We start from the raw sequence: 18,890 nt of genomic DNA, 5'->3' as shown, positions 1-18,890 counted from the left end.
TGTTCTATTAGTTATTTATGTCAATTGCTGAGGTAGTAGAATTCTCACACCCATATTCTGAAGCTGTCTTAGAAATGCATTCTTTTTAACATGTAAATAAACTTTCACAATGTCTTTTTTATTTTCTCATGTTATTATTTCTCATGTTTTTATTTTCTCATGTAGGTGTCAAGAGACCCCCATAGATGGCCAACCACCTGCACTGCCACCTAAACAGTCTAAAAAGAATAGTTGGAACCAAATTCATTATTCACATTCACAGATAGAATTGGATAACCATATAAATGAAACCTATGATGATGATTCTTCCTCGTCTCCCGAAAAATCTACTGTAAGATTTTTTTTTCCACGCTTGTTTGATTTGAATATATTAATAACTATAGGGCTTATGTACATTGATTTCAATTATTGTAGTTTATAAATCTGTTAAATGCTACTTGTATGTTAATTTGTATTAGCTACATATTGGAGAGACAGTTTGATGTAGTGGTTAAGGCATCAGGCTAGAAACCAGAAGAGTTTTAGTCCTGCCTTAGGCACAAAGCTAACTGGATGACCTTGGGCCAGCCACTATCTCTCAGAGCTAGGAAAGAGGCAATGGCAAAAACCTTACCAAAAACTAAAGAGATTTGCCTAGAAGGAAAAAAAGGTTTATGTTTCTGTTTATTTTGCACACAGTTCTTCCGTAGCAATGGTATATCATGGTGAACTGCAATCTGTAGGTACTTATCTAAAACTCCAAATACTGAATCCCTGTTTTTGAGCATTCAGCCATGTCTGTCTATCAGGAAAAGATTCTCCTTCCTCTCTACATATCTAAAGTCTATTTCAGAAAGCTGAAAGACTCTGAGAAGCAGAAGGGCTCAACCTATGTTTTCTGGATTGTTTTCCAGTGTAGCCTAGTATGTTAGAATATGTTTACATATTCTATCTATCTTCCCTGTATAATTTTCTGCTTACATGATCATAACTCCAGGAAAAACAATTGAGCTCCAATTATTAAAAATTAGTTTAGTAATAAGAAATTATACATCTTTTTTAAATTCAGCTGTGGCTCTTTAATTGAAGTTGACATTAGAGTAAACAATACTTCGTTTGAGGGGTTCTTGGTGCTCTCTGAGCTTGCTTGTTTTCTTACAGGCATTTCATTACCCAAATTACTTTGTTTTCATTTGCAGCCAAATGGTGGGATTCCTCATGACAATCTTGTTCTGATCAGAATAAGACCTGATGAAAATGGCAGATTTGGTTTCAATGTAAAGGTATTAAAAATTTTATTATATCTTTGGCTACTTTAATACTTTGAGTTTCTTTATTTACATTTGTTTCATTATTTATATTTCTCTCAAAGGGTGGATATGACCAGAAGATGCCTGTCATAGTGTCTAGGGTGGCCCCAGGAACACCTGTAAGTCTGATTAGAGAAAGTTTGCAATGATATATATGCTTAACATGTAGTACTTTTATTTAATTTTTTATTTCTTTAAAACTGTTTTCATAACAGCAAATTCTGATGCATCATTTTCACATTGGAAATGGAAACTTGGGATGTAAGAATTTACTTTATATACCTAATCAAAGGAGATTTTTTAAAACTTCTTAGTTCTTAGGATTTTTTTTTAAGTATTTTATTGTATTATAAGATGGAAGTAATACATTATATAATTTAGATACAGTGGTATTTATGTAATAAATATGGTACTTGCTTAACTGATTGAGACTTATGATCTCACTGCTGCCATTGTTGTTAAGCAAATTACCCACAATTGTTAAGTGAGACCGTGACTTGTGATTTTACTGCTGGTGTCTCTATTGACTGCTTATCAGAAGCTAGCTGTAAAGTATTAAAATGGCAGTCAGGTGACCATGGGATGCTGTGACAGTCCACTGGTTTTGAAGTACCAGAATCTCAGATCTTGTGACTGCAGAGATACTGAGAGTAGTAAGTGTATGGACCAGTCATAGAGTTACTTTTTCAGAACCATCATGATTTTGAACAGTCACTTACCAGGGCAGTTATGAAACAAGGACTACTTTATATATTAACCAAAGATTATTACTACTCCTTTGATCAACATCAGTTTGCTTATAGAACAAACCGATCTACAGAGGATGCTGTGGCCATCACACTTCATAGACTGCTGAGTCATCTGGAGAACAATCAGAGCTATGTGAAGATGCTCTCTGGACTACAGCTCTGCGTTTAACACTATCATCCCAGATACACTAGTAGCCAAACTGTATAATCTGCAGGTCCCCACCCCCACGTGCTCCTGGATTAAGAACTTTTTGACAAACAGACCACAGTCTGTTAGACTTGGCCCCCACCTTTCTTCCACTATTACGCTCAGTACTGGTTCCCCCCAGGGTTGTATTTTGAGCCCCCTGCTATATGCCTTGTACACCTTTGACTGCTCACCAAGCCATGCAACAAACACCATCATAAATTTTGTGAACGACACGACCATGATTGGTCTCATCTCTGGAGAGGATGAGACGGCATATAGGGCAGAAGTAGAGAACCTGTCTATCTGGTGTTCACAGAATAATCTGTCACTGAATGTCCATAAAACCAAAGAACTGATTATGGACTTCAGGAAACATGGACAGGACCACGACCCACTCATCATCAATGGAGAACAAGTGGAAACTGTCCCTACGATCAGATTCCTTGGCATCCATATTTCAGCTGATATCTTCTGGTCCCCTAACACCAAGGCCATAGTGAAGAAGGCTCAGCAGCGGCTGGACTTCCTGCGGATTCTCAGGAAGAACAATCTGGATAAGAAGCTGTTGCTGGCTTTCTATAAAGCCTCTGTGGAGAACACTCTGACATATTGTCTGGGTGTGTGGTATACAGGCTCCACAGTTGAGGACAAGAAAACTGTACAGAGGGTGATAAACACAGCTCAAAAGATCATTGGTTGCCTTCTGCCCTCCCTGGAAGACTTAGCCAGGTCCCGCTGCCAAAACAGAATCAAGGCCATTATAGAAGACCCCTGGCAGTTATCTTTTTGACCTGCTGCTGTCTGGACAGCATTTTAGGTCAATAAAATCCCACACCGCTAGACTAACAAATAGTTTCTTTCCTTGGGCCACCCGAACCGCAAATAAACATGAAGTCACTACCTCATTAAGATGTGAAAAGTTGTGAAATCTCAGTACCTATTCAGATGTATAATTACATATTACAGTACAATCCATCTCTTGTGTATTATACTCGGCTAAGCATTACAGTCAGTGTTGGATGTATATTTTGTGTATATTTGTAGATATTGTATTCTCAAATTCCAAATGGAGACGTGGGTACTCTATCTTTCTTATCTTCATTTTTAAGTGCTTTGGTTTTATTGTATTGCGAACAGTTGCTGGGGTGCATCCACAGTTTCATTGTACTTGTACAATGACAATAAAGTTCTTCTAATTCTAATAATTCTAATTCTACTATGATGAGTTAGGAAACAAACCTTTAAAGATTAAAAATCTTATATTAATTATATCACTATTAATTATGGTTTCTGAAATGATAATGTTATTGAACATAAGATTACTTAAATTGTACCTCTAGAATCGAGTATAGCATTAACACCTCCAAAGCACATTAAATAAGTTTTCTGTGTTAAGCTTAATGCTTAATACTTTGCTGTATTGTTTCTTGAGGATTATGCATATAAAAAAGAGACGTAAAATGGAATGTAAAAGTAAAAGTTGCTCATAAAAGTAAATAGGGTATAGGTGGTCCTCAACTTATAACAACAGTTTGTTTAGTGACCGGTTGAAGTTACAGTGGCACTGAAAAAAGTGACTTATGACCATTTTTCACACCTGCGACCATTGCAGCATCCCCGTGGTCACGTGATTTACTTTCGGATGCTTGACAACTGGTTCATATTTATGATGGCTGCAGTGTCCTGGGGTCATGTCATCTTTTGCGACCTTCTGACAAACAAAGACAATGGGAAAACCAGATTCACTTAACAACCATGTTACTAATTTAACAACTTCAGCTATTCACTTAATAAGTGTGGCAAAAAAGTTGTAAAATGAGGCAAAACTCATTTAACAAATTTTTCACTTAACAAAAATTTGGGGCTCAGTTGTCATAAGTTGAGGACTACCTGTATTTGGTTTATAATTTTCCCCTTCTGTATACTTCATCAATTTGCAATATAAGTCATGATGGTCCCTTGACTTATAATCAATTGTTTAATAACTGCTTGAAATTACAATAGTACCAGAACAGGTGCTTTATGGCTAAAAAGCATTTCTGGATGTCATAAGCTATTATTCCACACACACCCTTCCCACATTCACAAGAGCGTATTTCGAGCATTTGGCATCAGCACAGTGTTAGGATCAGGTTGTAGCATCCCATGATCACATCGTTGTGATTTGCAAAGGTTTTTCCAGTTTCTGGCAAAAAAATACCCTTTTAGAAGAGTTCTCATTTACTAATATGGTGTTTGCTTAATGACCACAGATCGTGATGAGTCACATAATGATAGCAGTAAAAAAATATAAACTCTGGTCTGCTCATGTTGCTTTGATTTACTACCATAATAACTTTAACTACCAGAAATCCAATCCCAATTGCGTTTGTAAGTCAAGGACCACATTTGTAGAAATTTAAGTTCATATTCACCTTGCTCCAATATCCCAGCTCTATAAGATTCTGTGTAATGCTTAAAGTGTTGGAAACACAGTGGGTAAAGTGAACATTGTCTAAGGATGCAACATTAAAAATGGTATGGAAAATGTAGAGAAAATGTTTTCTCCCTCAAATACAATATTTGGGGGTCTTCCAACAAAACTAAATGCAGGAAACTTTAAACTGATAAAAAAATAAGCACTTTTCATGTTTTTAGATGTAACGATCCCAATTATTTAGATTCTTTTAAAATGACATTACACAAATTGGTGGAAGCCAGGATAGTTAGGGGCTGCTAACTTTAACATTTGCCTTAAAGATCAGGGGTAAGGATTGTTAAAGGATTATTTTTATTGTAGTTCAGTTAAAATCCTAATTGTATTAAATAGATTATTCTGTGCTTTGCTAGTGAATATCAAAATTTCTGTTTGTGATATGTGAATAATATGTTAAAACGATTACATTAGGGAACTCTGAAAAGTTATTGTACAATTTTATCTTTTTTATTGTTTTATTGTTAAATGTATTTATTACCTATCTTGTCGTGGGGCTACTGTAAGTGGTTTACTATAAAAAAAAGAAAGAAAATGAAAGTGTAAACAGAACAGAAATAAAATAATAGAACCATAAAATAAATAATGAAAAAGCAATACAACTAGAATACATCAATATGATAACCCAAAAGATGGGTGGGTAGGGAAACAGGGGTAAGGGGGTAAGTGGGGTTTGCTATCAATCTAGTACAGGGGTATCAAATTCAAGGCCCACGGACTGGATCTGACCTGCAGGGTGCTTAGATCTGGACTGTGAGGCCGGCCTGGAAACAGCAAAGGACAATCTGCTAGTGAAAATGGAGCTTGAGAGGGTGTGCATACACCCGCCCCCCGCGTGCCCCATTTTTGGCCTAGATGGCCTCTTGCAGCCCTCTGCCAGTGAAAATGGAGTTTGGGGGGCATATGCGGCCCCTTGGGCTTTGTTTTCACTGGCAGAGGGCTGCAGGAGGCCATCCAGGCCGAAAATGGGGCACTGGGGGCCACATGCGGGGAGGCCAGCTCCGTTTTCGCTGGCAGAGGGCTATCAAAGTAAACTAAAAACAAAAGGAGAAATATTTCTCCTTTTGCATTTGAGCATGCAAGAAGAGACAGAAAAGGAGAAAGGAAAATAGGAAGGCCAAAGAAAGATGGGAAGAGAGCAAGGAAGGAGAAATAAGGAAAGAGGGGAAGGAAGAAGAAAGGAGAATGAAGAGGTAAGGAAAAAGTAGGGAGGGAGGAAGGAAGGATTATAATGAGAGTAAGGGGGGGGGTCACCGGGAAGTCCTACCTTAGAGCTTGACCACCACAGGTGCTTCTGACAAGAGTCCCATGTTACACCCACCATAGACACACACACCCACGACCACCCCCACCCCCAGCCCTCCGAGGTCAAACTCAACCCAGATGTGAAATTGAGTTTGACTGATCAAACCCTCAATGAAATCGAGTTTGACTGATCTAGTAGCTACCACCTCCAGTGTTGTTCTCCTCCTTTGGGCCCCTAGGTCAACCAGCAGGGCCAGGTTTTCAGGCTCTTGTGGAAGGATAGGAGGGTGAGAGCAGATGTTACTTTACAGGATAGGATGTTCCAAAGTGCAGGCTCTACGGCAGAGAAGGCTCTTCTGGATCCCAATAGTTGGAGTTCTTTGATCAATAGGACTCAAAGTAGGTCCTCTCTGCTGGCATGAGTAGGATGGGATTGTCCTAATAGGACAAGACAGTTCATCGGGTAGCTTGGACCTATCTATTTATCCATCTTATCTACCTAGCTTTCCTTATTTTAGTATCCAATTTTATTCTTAAACAGAACAAAATATTTTAGAACTTATTAGGATAATCTCAAGAAATGTCAGAAACTTTTTTTTCTGAAAAGGCAACATATAAATATAAAAAGTAATAATGAACAAGTAAGCAATATTTTTGTGTCTGTTATTTTGATATGACATAAACTGGATTATTTAACAGTTGTATTTAGATGTGTAACTCTGAAGTACATAACATAATATGATACTGAGTGTACTCTTTTGCTTTTCCTCTCCAAACACAGCCTTGAGGGAAATATTAAAAGCTTCTGTTATTGCATAAGTATAGTTCAATCTGTTTTTGATAAGTAATGGTTAGTGAAAACAAGTCCATTTCATGTAAAATATTATATGATGCTGGCTTTTCACATGCTGCTACAAATCTGCAATTGATTTAAAAAAAGTGAAAGCTTCCAAAATGTTTCCTAAAACTACTCCAGTGGGGAAAGTGTATTGAACCAAGTATGCACATTTGTACACTGGACTGCAATTTTGCATTATATCTCATTTTTCAGTATCTCCATTTTGTGTTTTTCAGCTGTTAATTTAAAAAGAAAAGGCACCTCTCATATCTGCTAGAATAAAACTTTGTTTCATGTTGCAGGCAGATGTTTGTGTCCCTCGTTTGAATGAAGGAGACCAGGTTGTATTGATTAATGGCAGGGATATATCAGAACACACCCACGATCAAGTTGTTATGTTTATTAAAGCTAGCTGTGAGCGGCACTCAGGGGAACTTGTGCTCCTAGTTCGACCCAATGGTGAGTAATTTTACCTGTATAAAACATGCTTGTTTTTTCCTGTTATACTATGCTTTTATTAGAATATTTGTGAGATTTATACTGCTGTTGTCCTTATATATCCATAGTTTTAATGTAATTTAAATTATCAACGTGTTTTCTGTATTAAGAAAAAAAAGCCAAGTCAGTGTTTGACCTCTAATAGGGTACACAATGGTTAAATAATTCTGTGAACATTATATAATTGTCCTAATCTTCTAGTTCAAATGTTGAGATTGTTGAACATTCTAGATATGACAAATTAATTCAGCATACACAATATAAGAAATAATTTACTTTCGTCTTTATGCTTTATTAGGGTGGCTTAGACTTGTTGGGTGAAAAACCAGCAGCTAGATTCAAGACCTGAGTGCCATGTGACAGGGTGAGCGTCTGTCCTTGGCCCAGCTTTTGCCAACCTAGCAGTTTGAAAGCATACAAATGCAAGTAGATATATAGATACCATTTCGTGTTCAAATGTAGATAAATAGGTACCACTTCATTGAGAAGGTAACAGTGTCCATGATGTCATGGTAACCACATGACCACGGAAATGTCTTTGGAGACCACTGGCTCAATGGCCTTGAAACAGGGATGAGCACCATCCCCTATAGTCGGCAATAACAAGGGGAATAAAATCCACATGGACTCCTTATTTTATGCCTTATTACTTTGGAATAATTGTTTAGTTTAAAAACACTACTCAGAATTGTAATAGTTCTACATAGTGCATATATTTTTAAAATAATTTTGTTTATAATAGTAAAATCATATATGAACTAAATTTAGAGTACAGAGAAACTGAAGTTCAAGATAAAGGAAAGAAAAAGAGAATAAGGAGAAAATATATAAAGAAATGATTTTGAACCTTTGTCACAAGAAGTGTAAACAAATTTAGTAACTTCACCCTCTCTGAAGTTACACACATTTATTTCATCATCCCATATCGCTTATTTATAAACAAGATTTTCTTTTAGGTATTTACTGTTAATTTGTTTAAAGAACCATGGGCATCCATAGTTATCATCATGGTTTGCTGCTTTGTATTCCTTGAATTGATACATGAATAAGTTTTCTTCTTCCTCAGCCCAAATCTAAAGCTATCAATTTTATGTCTGTAGAGAGAACTTTTCCTGCTTATTCATTAATAATTTTATGCATATGTCTGATGTATCTTTTCATAAGTTACTTTTTCCTAAAGAAGAAATTTTACTTTCCTGGAGCATTTTGCAACGTTTTTTAATTCTCTTCTGGTGATATTAATTGAAATAGATTACTAGAAATGATAAATATTTTGAATGCATCAAACCATAGATTTTTTTCTAATAGTTATTTCTATTTTATTCAAATTTTATTATCCTTACAGAAATGCCTATCTTGTCTATTTCCTGCTTCTGATCATTTCATAATTGTTTCTTCTATTATTTATACCAATAAATGGTTGCTCATCTTAATGAAAGTTACAGACCTTTGTGCTTTCATCGTTTTGGCAAAATTTCCACTTTTTAAAAAGAAATCTTCCTTTACTTTTTATAGCTGCTTTAGCTCTGGGCAGTTAGTGTTCCAAAATTAAGAATGCTATCTTATATTCATTTCTTTGGAAGCAAGCCTCATTGAACCTAATGTGACTTATAGTCTGAACCAGTGCATTTTACATTTAAGTATCTCATTTTTAACTTTTTCTCTAAGCCAGATGAATATAACATTTTCTTAATGAGCTTCTGTGTAACCCATTGTGGCATCTTGTTGGCTGAGTATGAAATACTTAATTCTGGTTTATTGCTCAGTGACAATATAGGAATATTTAGTAGAAAAATATAACCAGAAATAAAACGAGCTAAGCAGGTTGAAATTGCTGCACTTGGTCAACAAGCAAGAGAGTATAATTTTAATTCATTATTTGTGTATGTGTTTTGAATTCAATTTTCTGTATTGTGGCCATTACAAAGAAACTTGATTATGTATTCTATTTTAACTTGTCAAACTGCTAAAAGCAGCATTAGTTTAAATGAAAGAATTTCAAATTAAAAAGCAAAAACCATAATTTCCTCCTCCACATTTTTTTTCCAGTTTTGTTTTTGTTCTAACCAGTACTAATAAAATATGCTTGTTTTCCACAAATACTGTCTGGCACATAAGTGTCAAATGCATGCTGTTTCAGACAGGAAACATATGGAGCATAATTATTAAATGATAATACCATGAAATCTAGTAAAATGACATCTTTCTTTTTGCCTGCTCAAATCTTGGGTAGGTGATGCTTCTCTACTGTGTGATTCCTAGATCTACTATAAAGGTTTAAAGGAATCCTCTGAAGAGATTTCAAGACTATAAGGATATAGAGAAAATAATTACCTGAAATATTTGAAGTTCTACTGGACCTAGACCATAATTCCTTCTGGGATGATTTACTCTGAATTTCACAAGTTAGTCTGAGCAAGCCCGAGTCATTTGGATTTCATAGTTGGAAAGGCTGCAAGGAGCCTCTCAAAGACTCTGGAGTCCCATAGGTCCCGATAATCTGAGTGATGTCTCATTTGTTCCAGTATTTTTTTAGCTGAGGATAAAGACTGAGTCTATATATAAATATAGATCTAGAGTAATGGCATCTGGCTAAATAATGTAAATCATTTTGTCAGTCAAAAGTTTATATCTTGTAAGCTTTATTATTGCTTTGCAGGGAAGTTTGAAGAAGTAACTGAAGGCTCCCTGATAGTTAGTGGTGACTCATGAGTAAAACCCTAATATGGAATCTCTTGATGTGAGGAAGGCCGGAGAAAGGTCCTGTGTTCCTTAGTATCAGGATACTTGATTACAGATCAAAATCAAGGCCCACCTGTAGAAAGGTCAGGATCTGAGATGTAGATGCTGACCCTATTTGGAGCATTTTTCAAGTTCCAGGAATAGTAAATATTTCAAGAACAATATACAAATGTGTTTGTTGACATCCCACCTTTATCATTTTTATAAATAAAGCGGGGAACAATATCCAACACACCTTCCTCTAGTTTCCCCACAACAGCAACCCTGTGAGATGAGTTGGGCTGAGAGACAGTGACTGGCCCAAAGTCACCCAGCTGGCTTCCATGGCTAAGATGGAACTTGAACTCACAGACTCCTGCTTTCTAGCTTAGTGCTTATCAGTCACTGTCTCCCAGTTTCCAGTCTAAAATGGAATGTCCAAAGAAAGGGAAATGGGGAAGAAAGGTGGAAAAAGAGCTCAAGCACCAGTTCTTATCTGACCAGTTTAGACAAAAAGTTCAGCAGTATTCTGCCAGCTGGCTATCAGTTGGAAAAATCCAAAGGCAGTTGGTTATTTTGAAGCTCATGTTTCTAAGTTCCTGTACCGATATATGCTAATAGTTGTCTGCAAAAAGGGACCGCTTAAATCCTAACAAAAATTAATCGGTGTCCTCAGGCCTAATTTTATTCACAATACTTAGATCTTTTATACCATGCTGTAATGTCATGTTTTCAATAAAAGCAGTACCTAAATATATTTGTTTCCAAACAATACAATTTGACTCCTTGTCTTAGTAATTCTGCTACTTTTGGTTTATTATAGCTGTTTACGAAGTAGTAGAAGAAAAGCTAGAAAGTGAGCCAGATTTCCAGTACATACCTGACAAGTCCCCACTTGATGGAATTCACCAGGATGACAATGCTCTGAGAGAATCAATGTTTCAGCAAGCAGAAGGGCTTATCACTGGAACAGTCTTGGCTCAGTTTGATGTAAGTAATGTATTTCTAGAGTTTATGTTTGTTTGTGCACTTTCTACCTGAGAATTTTGGATTTTTAAAAAGCCACAGGTTCAATTTAGGTTAAGGAATACCTGGCAAACAATTTGCATTGCTTCATTGAAATTATTTTCTTAGATTTTTTTAAATTTTTAGGATAGCATAATTATCCAATTAATCTAAGTCCCCACATTGAAGACAAACTTTTTAATAAATGTAGCTTTCTCTGAACATTCCCTAGCTAATATTTTATACATTCCCAATTGAAAAAAAAATAATAATATTATTGAGTACGGAGTTACTACAAAGCTATATAAATATCTGTATCCATTGCAAAATATATGGAAATATAGATCTGCAAATGTAGATTAGATATTACCTTGGTCTAATCTAAACTGTATGCTTTAAGGCAGAGGTGGATAGTTTATTTTTGCAGGACTGCACTTTCAGTTTTGTTCATTTGTTCTTAATATCTGACATTGCAAAAAGGCCACATCTGTTCAGATGAATGGGAGGGAACAGAGAGAAATGCTACAATAGTGGCCTATCTTGTGTGAGAGGACCTTACAGTGTTTCATGCTGGTATCGCCATCCATCTGGACTATTGTAACATATTGTACTTGGAGCTGTCTTTAAAAACCATTCAGAAGCCGCAAATAGTCCAGAACATAGCAGTCCATGAATTCACTAACACAAGGCTGTTCTGTGGATCAGTAAACTTCTGAGTGAAACTTAAAATGTTAGTTTTAATTTGTAAAACCTTAAAAGCCTTTAACATCAGGTTACGTTTAGGACCACCTTTCCCAACTAGAATCAACCCAAGCTATATGATAATTTCAAAAAAAGTAGCTAGTGGGTCCCCACTTTTAGGAAGTGAAAGAGATAGAGGTCAGGAGGTGAGTTCTCAGTGAGAGTGCTGGCCTTTGGAAAGATCTCCTGGCTGAAATTAGGTTGGCCTCATCCCTAATTGGCATCTACAAACAACTTAAAATAGGTATTCCTATAGCCTTGATGGCGAACCTATGGCACATGTGCTGGAAGTGGCACGCAGATCCTTCTCTCCAGGCATGCCAGCCATCACCTGTTGCTTTTCTTGGTTCCAGCGTGCACATGCACACTGGCCAGGTGGTTTTCACGTATGTGGGAGCACCAGAAACCAGAAGAGCAGCTCCCTGGCGCGCATGCACGGGCCAGCCAGCTTGTCTTTGCATGTGCAAACCAGAATACCATGTGGCCGCCGCACATGTGTGCACCAGGAAGCTGCTCTTCCATTTTCCGGTGCGCACGCATGCTCCCATTTCAGCATTCGGTGCCGAAAAGGTTCACCACCACTGTTCTAAAGTGTTCAGGGACCAATGGCATTTTTTGTTTTTGTATTTTTAAAAATCTGTACCATTGGTGTTTTTATTTCATACAATTAAGTGTCTTTAACTTACAGTGCAGGGACACAGTGGCTCAGTGGCTAAGATGCTGAGCTTGTCGATCAGAAAGGTCGGCAGTTCAGCGGTTTGAATCCCTAGCACTGCGTAACGGAGTGAACTCCCATTACTTGTCCCAGCTTCTGCCAACCTAGCAGTTGGAAAGCATGTATAAATGCAAGTAGAAAAATAGGGACCACTTTGGCGAGAAGGTAACAGCGTTCCATGCACCTTCGGTGTTTAGTCATGCCGGCCACATCACCACAGAGAAGTCTTCGGACAGCGCTGGCTCTTCGGCTTTGTAATGGAGATGAGCACCGCCTCCTAGAGCCGGAAACAACTAGCACTTATGTGCGAGGGGACTTTTACCTTTAACTTACAATGCAATTTAAATGCAAAATAAATAAACACAAATAAATAAATCTACTTTATAATATATAGGTAGGCAGGAACATATCATTGTGAATTGTTATGTTACTTGTACATGCTGTCTCATTACTGAAATTCTGTTTTTGTTATCTAATCATCTGTTGCTATTTAGCAACTTTATAGGAAGAAGCCTGGGATGACAATGTTATGTGCCAAATTACCTCAAAATATTTCCAAAAATAGATACAGAGACATTTCGCCTTGTAAGTACTATTTTATGTGTAAGTAAACAAATTGCCTGTAGTTGTTATTTGGAAAATTAAATGTTTATCTTTATTTCAGATGATGCTACACGGGTCATTTTAAACAGTAACGAAGATTACATCAATGCAAATTATATAAATGTGAGTTGGCATTTATATTTTTTCTTTTATTTTTTGTTTCCAAGGTAAAGTAGCTCAACGTTTCAAATGTAAAACTATAGAAATAGTTATTTAATTTACTTCAATAAGTTACACAGTGGTCAAAGCTCCTACATTCACTATAGATGCAGAAACTCTTGTACATATTTTAATATATTTTCTAGCCTTCTCTTGAAATGAAGTTTGATCTAATTAAGAGCATGTAAAATTTTGACATTTCTAAATGGTTTTTGCAAATGTCTTTATTTTTAGATGGAAATTCCTTCTTCTAGTATAATCAATAAATACATTGCCTGTCAAGGTCCTTTGCCCAACACTTGCCCAGATTTTTGGCAGATGATCTGGGAACAAAACTCTTCGATGGTTGTTATGTTAACCACTCAAGTGGAAAGGGGCAGAGTAAGTCCTCAATTGTAACTTTTACAACTACTAGATGCCAAAAGGCTGGCTTTTATTTGAAAATGTTTTCTTTCTAAACTGTCAATATTTGAGATTGAACTATTACTTGATTAAATATTGGTGTCGGTCATTTTTAATAATTTTCTCAAATTGAATTAGGTAAAATTGTGCAACACAGATCACATTTTATAATAGTGCTATGATGATATGCCATAGCTTTACATTAAAATGGGGGAAAAATGAAATGTTATCTTTCCATGATCCCATGTTAAGACAAATTGCTGTAATATACTGTTTAGAACTATGTACTATTCACTCTTAAGAAACATTCATTACTAGAAAAAGAGGACTCATGCCATACATTTCCAGGAAGGTTGTCAAAATAAATTATAAATAAAGTAATTAAGTATAAATGAAATAAGTCTTAAAAATGGAAAACTAATTCTTGGTTTAAGAATAAGTTTAAAATAACAAGTTATGAGTTAGTTTGAAGCTTCTTTTCTGAATGTTCAGGTTTAAAATATATGGACATGGCTAAAAGATTTAGCCAAGCCGTTTAGTTCAAAAAGGAATCTTAAGACATTGCATTAGTTACAGCTTTATGTCTTGATTGAATATTCTGGTTGTTCCTCTGGAATCAAACAAAAAATAAGGATTTCTATCTGTGAGAATTCTAATATATTACTGCAACTTGTATGTTCAGAGAAGATTTTGTTCTGGCCTATCAAAGATCATTTTTACAAGTGACAAGATAATGCCTTTTTTTTCTTTAACCTACTCGTAGTGTATTGAGTTAGTTCTTGGACAAAGACAATAAATGCTATTGTATTTTTAGTAGATCTTGGAGGGGGCCAAGACCAGTACTAGTTGTCTATTTTTTTGAACCTTTTCAAGAATATGAATGATTATACATCCTGCATTTCATAATATTTTATGCTGAGTCTTCCATTTATTAGTAATTGCTTTGAGCAACATGTTGCAGAGTGAACAAATTAGTGATATCAAATTCATTTATATTGTAATGGAGCACCAGTTTAGTGTAGTGGTGAAGGCAACAGACTGGAAACCAGGAGATTGTGAGTTCTAGCCGCACCTTAGGCATGAAAGCAGTCTGAGTGACTTTGGACCAGTCCCACTCAGCCCATGAGATGCTCAGGCTTGGGTGACAAGCCGATTGGTGAAATCTTATTGCAATCAATAGATCAATACTTAGTTGATTCCCTCTCTCAAAAAAACAACAACCACCCTATACTTGCAAGCAATGCTAAGAAAAAGAAATAATCAGTATTATGAGGATACTTAATAATAATGTCAATCAGTTTCCAACAGGTTGAAAAGCATGTGTTCCTATATTAAATGTACTTATAAAATATGAAAGAATCTTATCTAGTTAAACCAAATCTAACATGGCTATCACTAGGATTGATCATCTGAGGAATATAAAATTGCATTACTATATATTTTTTTATTTTTACTTTATACTACTAGTTTCTAAAAGTGACCTGCATCATCAACATAAATTCAGTTATGTTCTATATTGAGGACTACTTGTATGTAGTAGTAGTAGTAATAACAATAACAACAAAATCACCACCATGTCCATTGCAACCATTACATTAGTCCATTGCAAAAAGCAGCTTTACTTGGAACTGCTTACATCCTGGTATTTTTAACACCAATAAACTACCTATCCCAGGTCTCTGGGAAGGATTCGATAGGTGGATAAAAATACCAAATCCAGTCTGAACGTAGCTGATTATGTGATGAACCATAATAGCAATAATAATCATCTGTTGACTTTAGGTAAAATGTCATCAATACTGGCCAGAGCCTGGCGGAAGCTCTTTATATGGGAATTTCCAAGTCACCTGTCATTCAGAAGAAGGAAATCCTGCCTATGTCTTCAGAGAGATGACATTATTTAACTTGGAGGTGAGACATTCAGTTTAATTGATCCAATTTTGTGAAATCCATTAATTGAACGCAACTGAGGAAAAGAATATTTGTAGGTCCTGGTTGAACTGTGGGGTCCTTGGTATTCTCTGAATTTGATTGTTTTCTTGTAGACATTTCATTATCAAACTAAGAGAGGAATTGAGTTGTTGTAGTGGTTTGCACTGTCAGTGTTGGTGGGATGGTCTCGATGGTTCCTTATTAGCCTGTTGTTTACTGACAGTTTGTTTGTCTGAGTTGGTGATTCCTTGATTGGGGTATTGTTTACTTCTCCATTGTTAGTCAATGTTACTCTTGGAAGTCAACTCGCCTTATAACTTCATTTCCTCCATATCATTTTAACTTTTTTTTCCCTGTCACAATGGAGAGAATTCTAAAACATTTGCATATTATTGCTAATATTTTATTTCAAACAAAGGAATAATAGTACATTATTATTATTGTATTGTCAATATTATCATTATTATTATTAGATTTTAATTATTTTGCTATTTATTCCAAAACTAATTTTTAAAGAATAAGAAATGATGTTTAAACACATCTACTAATAGTATGGTAGCAGTAACAAGAAAAGCATATTCATATTAGCAGTACAAGAGTTAGATTTAGACATAAGCTAAAGAAACTATAACCAGGACCTCATAGAGAAAGGTAGTCTTTGACTTATGACTGTTCATTTAATCACAGTTCAGAGTTATGATAGCCCTGAAAAAAATGGAAATTTAAATATTTGGCAAACAGCTCACATTTACAATGGTTTGCCACATCTTGTGCTCATGTGTTCATAATTTGCAACCTTCCCAGCTGGCTCTAGACAATCAAAAATAAATTGGTGAACCCAGATTTGCTTTAACAACCAGAGTGAATTGCTTAGTGATTAAGGTGATTCACTTTACAACCACAGTAAAAATGGATGTAAAGTCAGTTTTAGTTAAGTGATGACTCTGTTAACTGTGTCACTTAGCAACTGAAATTTGGGTCCTAATTGTGGTTATAAGTTGAGGACTACCTGTAATCTGAGGGGGGCTTTCAAAATTTGATTTTTTTTTCATTTATTACAGTTTTTTCAGTTTTCATATATGAAAGTTTTAAGGTGCAACATACTTCATATGGTCTTGTACTTCCTGCAATAATTGAATGATAGGTTTTTTTGGAAGTGCTCTGCTGAAAAGTAGATGTAGATGTAAGAGCACAGCATCTGCTTTGGAGCATTACAAAATCACTGACTCTGTTCTCTGTTTCATAAAAAAAGAGGAAAGCCATTATCCATAAGGCCCTGTTCTGTTGGTCCACTTCCCATCTGAAACAAATGGAAAAGGCTTTCGACCTGTGGACAGAGGAAATGCCGCTCAGCAGAGTAATCTGTAAAAAGGTGCATGCATACCTTTCTGTTTGAGCACAGAGATATTTTGCCTTCAGAGCCTTTGAGGGTACCTTTGGCAATCCTGGTTGCCCATCCAGACCTGAAAATGGCTTACTTCCTATCTAGCATTGCCTCCTTGATCCAGCCAATGGACCTTCAGCTGATTACTTTCCAAATCATATACTAGTTACTATATTTTCAAGATGTTGATAACTCTAGAAACACTGAAGTGCTCCAGAACTTGATTATCTCTGTTCCCATAGACTGAATAAGTTTTTAACTGTGATTTTGTTATTCATGTGTGAATGTTGGTATGGAATCCCTATGAATACCAAGGCCTAATTTTTCAGTTTTATCTCTGAAGGGAGCTTTATAAATTCTTATCTAAAATCAGCTCAACAATATCGTTGGTTTTACAATTCTATAATTTACAATTGTTATAATCTCTGCCTTATCCTTTCCATGATTTTGCGTTTCATTTCATGTCATGTCATTATATGCCACATGACACTAATAACTTAAAGCACTGGTGCAGAATTTACTTCAAAAGTTAAGTATGTTTTAGGAGAATATTGAATGCTTATTTATTTTAGAGAAAATATTGTGTCTCAATAGAAAAATGAGGATCGTCCACTCACTCAGATCCAGTACGTAGCATGGCCTGATCATGGAGTTCCTGATGATTCCAGTGATTTCTTAGATTTTGTATGTCTTGTCCGGGAAAGAAGGGCTGGGAAAGAAGAACCTGTTATTGTTCATTGCAGGTATTCTGTCATTATGGAAATTCCTGTGGCCTCTTTTCCAGTGCTGATAATGTTAGTTCATTGTGCAATGTTCTGACTAATGATGTGAGACACACAAAAGTTAGGATGACATTGAGATAAGCAATTAAATAAGGTAATTAGTCAATAATACGTTCCTTGGTTACTTTTGAGTATCCTGTGTTGCACTAGATACAGTAGTCCTCAGTCTTTGACCACAATTGAGACCAGACTTTCTGTCACTAAGCAATGTGATCATAAAGTGAGATATCATGTGATATGGATGGCAATGTGCTACTCCCTGTTGCTACTGTTAACCAAGAATCCTGAATCATTAAACAAGCACCCATCCCAATCCAAGTCATACTAGGTATTGTTCCTCCCAGCCCTGAACCTCAGTAAGGCAGGGGACTGTCTCCAATTCCCTTTATCTGCCTATCTCCCGTCTCTGCCTTTTTAGCGGCCCTGCAGCCTGCCTGCCTTATAGGATGGCAAGCAGCTCCAGAGTGAGGACGTGCCAAAATGCATCTCCGCTACATCTGCAGAAGTAAAACTTTCCAGGAATTGAATGGAAAGGTTCCAACCAAAGTGAGCCCAAGTAAGATGTGCCATTCTGCTCATCCTTGTTTCTCCTTGGACCTCTTTCCACCCTTTGTTAGATTTTTCCTGAATAAAAAAAGCAGCAACAAACCCACCCACCCCCACACACATCCTATTGTTAGTCTGCAAGCAATTGCTTTCCCTCACCTTAAAAAATACCTCCCACTAAAGGAAGACTCAAACAAATGAGGCAAACCAAACAGGAGCCCAAGCTCCGTGTCCCTCTATCTCCCCTCCCCCACCTCTGATTGGGAAGAAAGACGCTGAAGAGGGTTTGGTTTCTTTGGAGCAAAACAAAAAGCCCATCCTCAGAATAAAAAAAAAAATTCACATCAGGGTGGTCAAATAAGAATGCCAGGCAATGGGAAAGACTGGAAGAGGTTTGATCTAATGGAAAAGCCAAGGGGTGTGTGTGTGTGTGCACAAGGAGCCATGTATAGGAATGTTACTATGGTTGATTATTTTAGCTGCTATGAAATTAAGTCATTATTAAAACAATGGAACCCTCAACACAATTGTACTTTTTAAAAGTGTTTAGTTTTCAGAGTTACAAATTTCCCAAAGTAATCTACTATAATGTGTGACAAATTATTTTTAGTGGTAATT

General features: G+C 36.3%; 1 protein-coding gene across 6 annotated transcripts in view; it reads left to right on the top strand.

Moving 5' to 3' along the window:
• The window catches only part of PTPN4 (protein tyrosine phosphatase non-receptor type 4), a 103,049-nt gene that overhangs the window by 73,327 nt on the left and 10,832 nt on the right, over positions 1 to 18,890 (top strand). For all 6 annotated transcript variants that reach the window (XM_026707998.2, XM_087920457.1, XM_087920456.1 and 3 more), the window contains 10 exons: positions 166 to 331; positions 1,179 to 1,262; positions 1,352 to 1,408; positions 7,087 to 7,243; positions 10,827 to 10,993; positions 12,959 to 13,049; positions 13,129 to 13,190; positions 13,461 to 13,607; positions 15,411 to 15,539; positions 17,539 to 17,687. In XM_026707998.2, the coding sequence (XP_026563783.1) occupies positions 166 to 331; positions 1,179 to 1,262; positions 1,352 to 1,408; positions 7,087 to 7,243; positions 10,827 to 10,993; positions 12,959 to 13,049; positions 13,129 to 13,190; positions 13,461 to 13,607; positions 15,411 to 15,539; positions 17,539 to 17,687 (1,209 nt within the window). The remainder of the gene's footprint in view (positions 1 to 165; positions 332 to 1,178; positions 1,263 to 1,351; positions 1,409 to 7,086; positions 7,244 to 10,826; positions 10,994 to 12,958; positions 13,050 to 13,128; positions 13,191 to 13,460; positions 13,608 to 15,410; positions 15,540 to 17,538; positions 17,688 to 18,890) is intronic.

The sequence above is a fragment of the Pseudonaja textilis genome, chromosome 1, assembly GCF_049901715.1.
Source record: "Pseudonaja textilis isolate UNSWEBS1 chromosome 1, rPseTex1.2, whole genome shotgun sequence".
NCBI classification, from domain to species: domain Eukaryota; kingdom Metazoa; phylum Chordata; class Lepidosauria; order Squamata; family Elapidae; genus Pseudonaja; species Pseudonaja textilis.
This window is presented reverse-complemented; position numbering and strand designations above follow the sequence as displayed.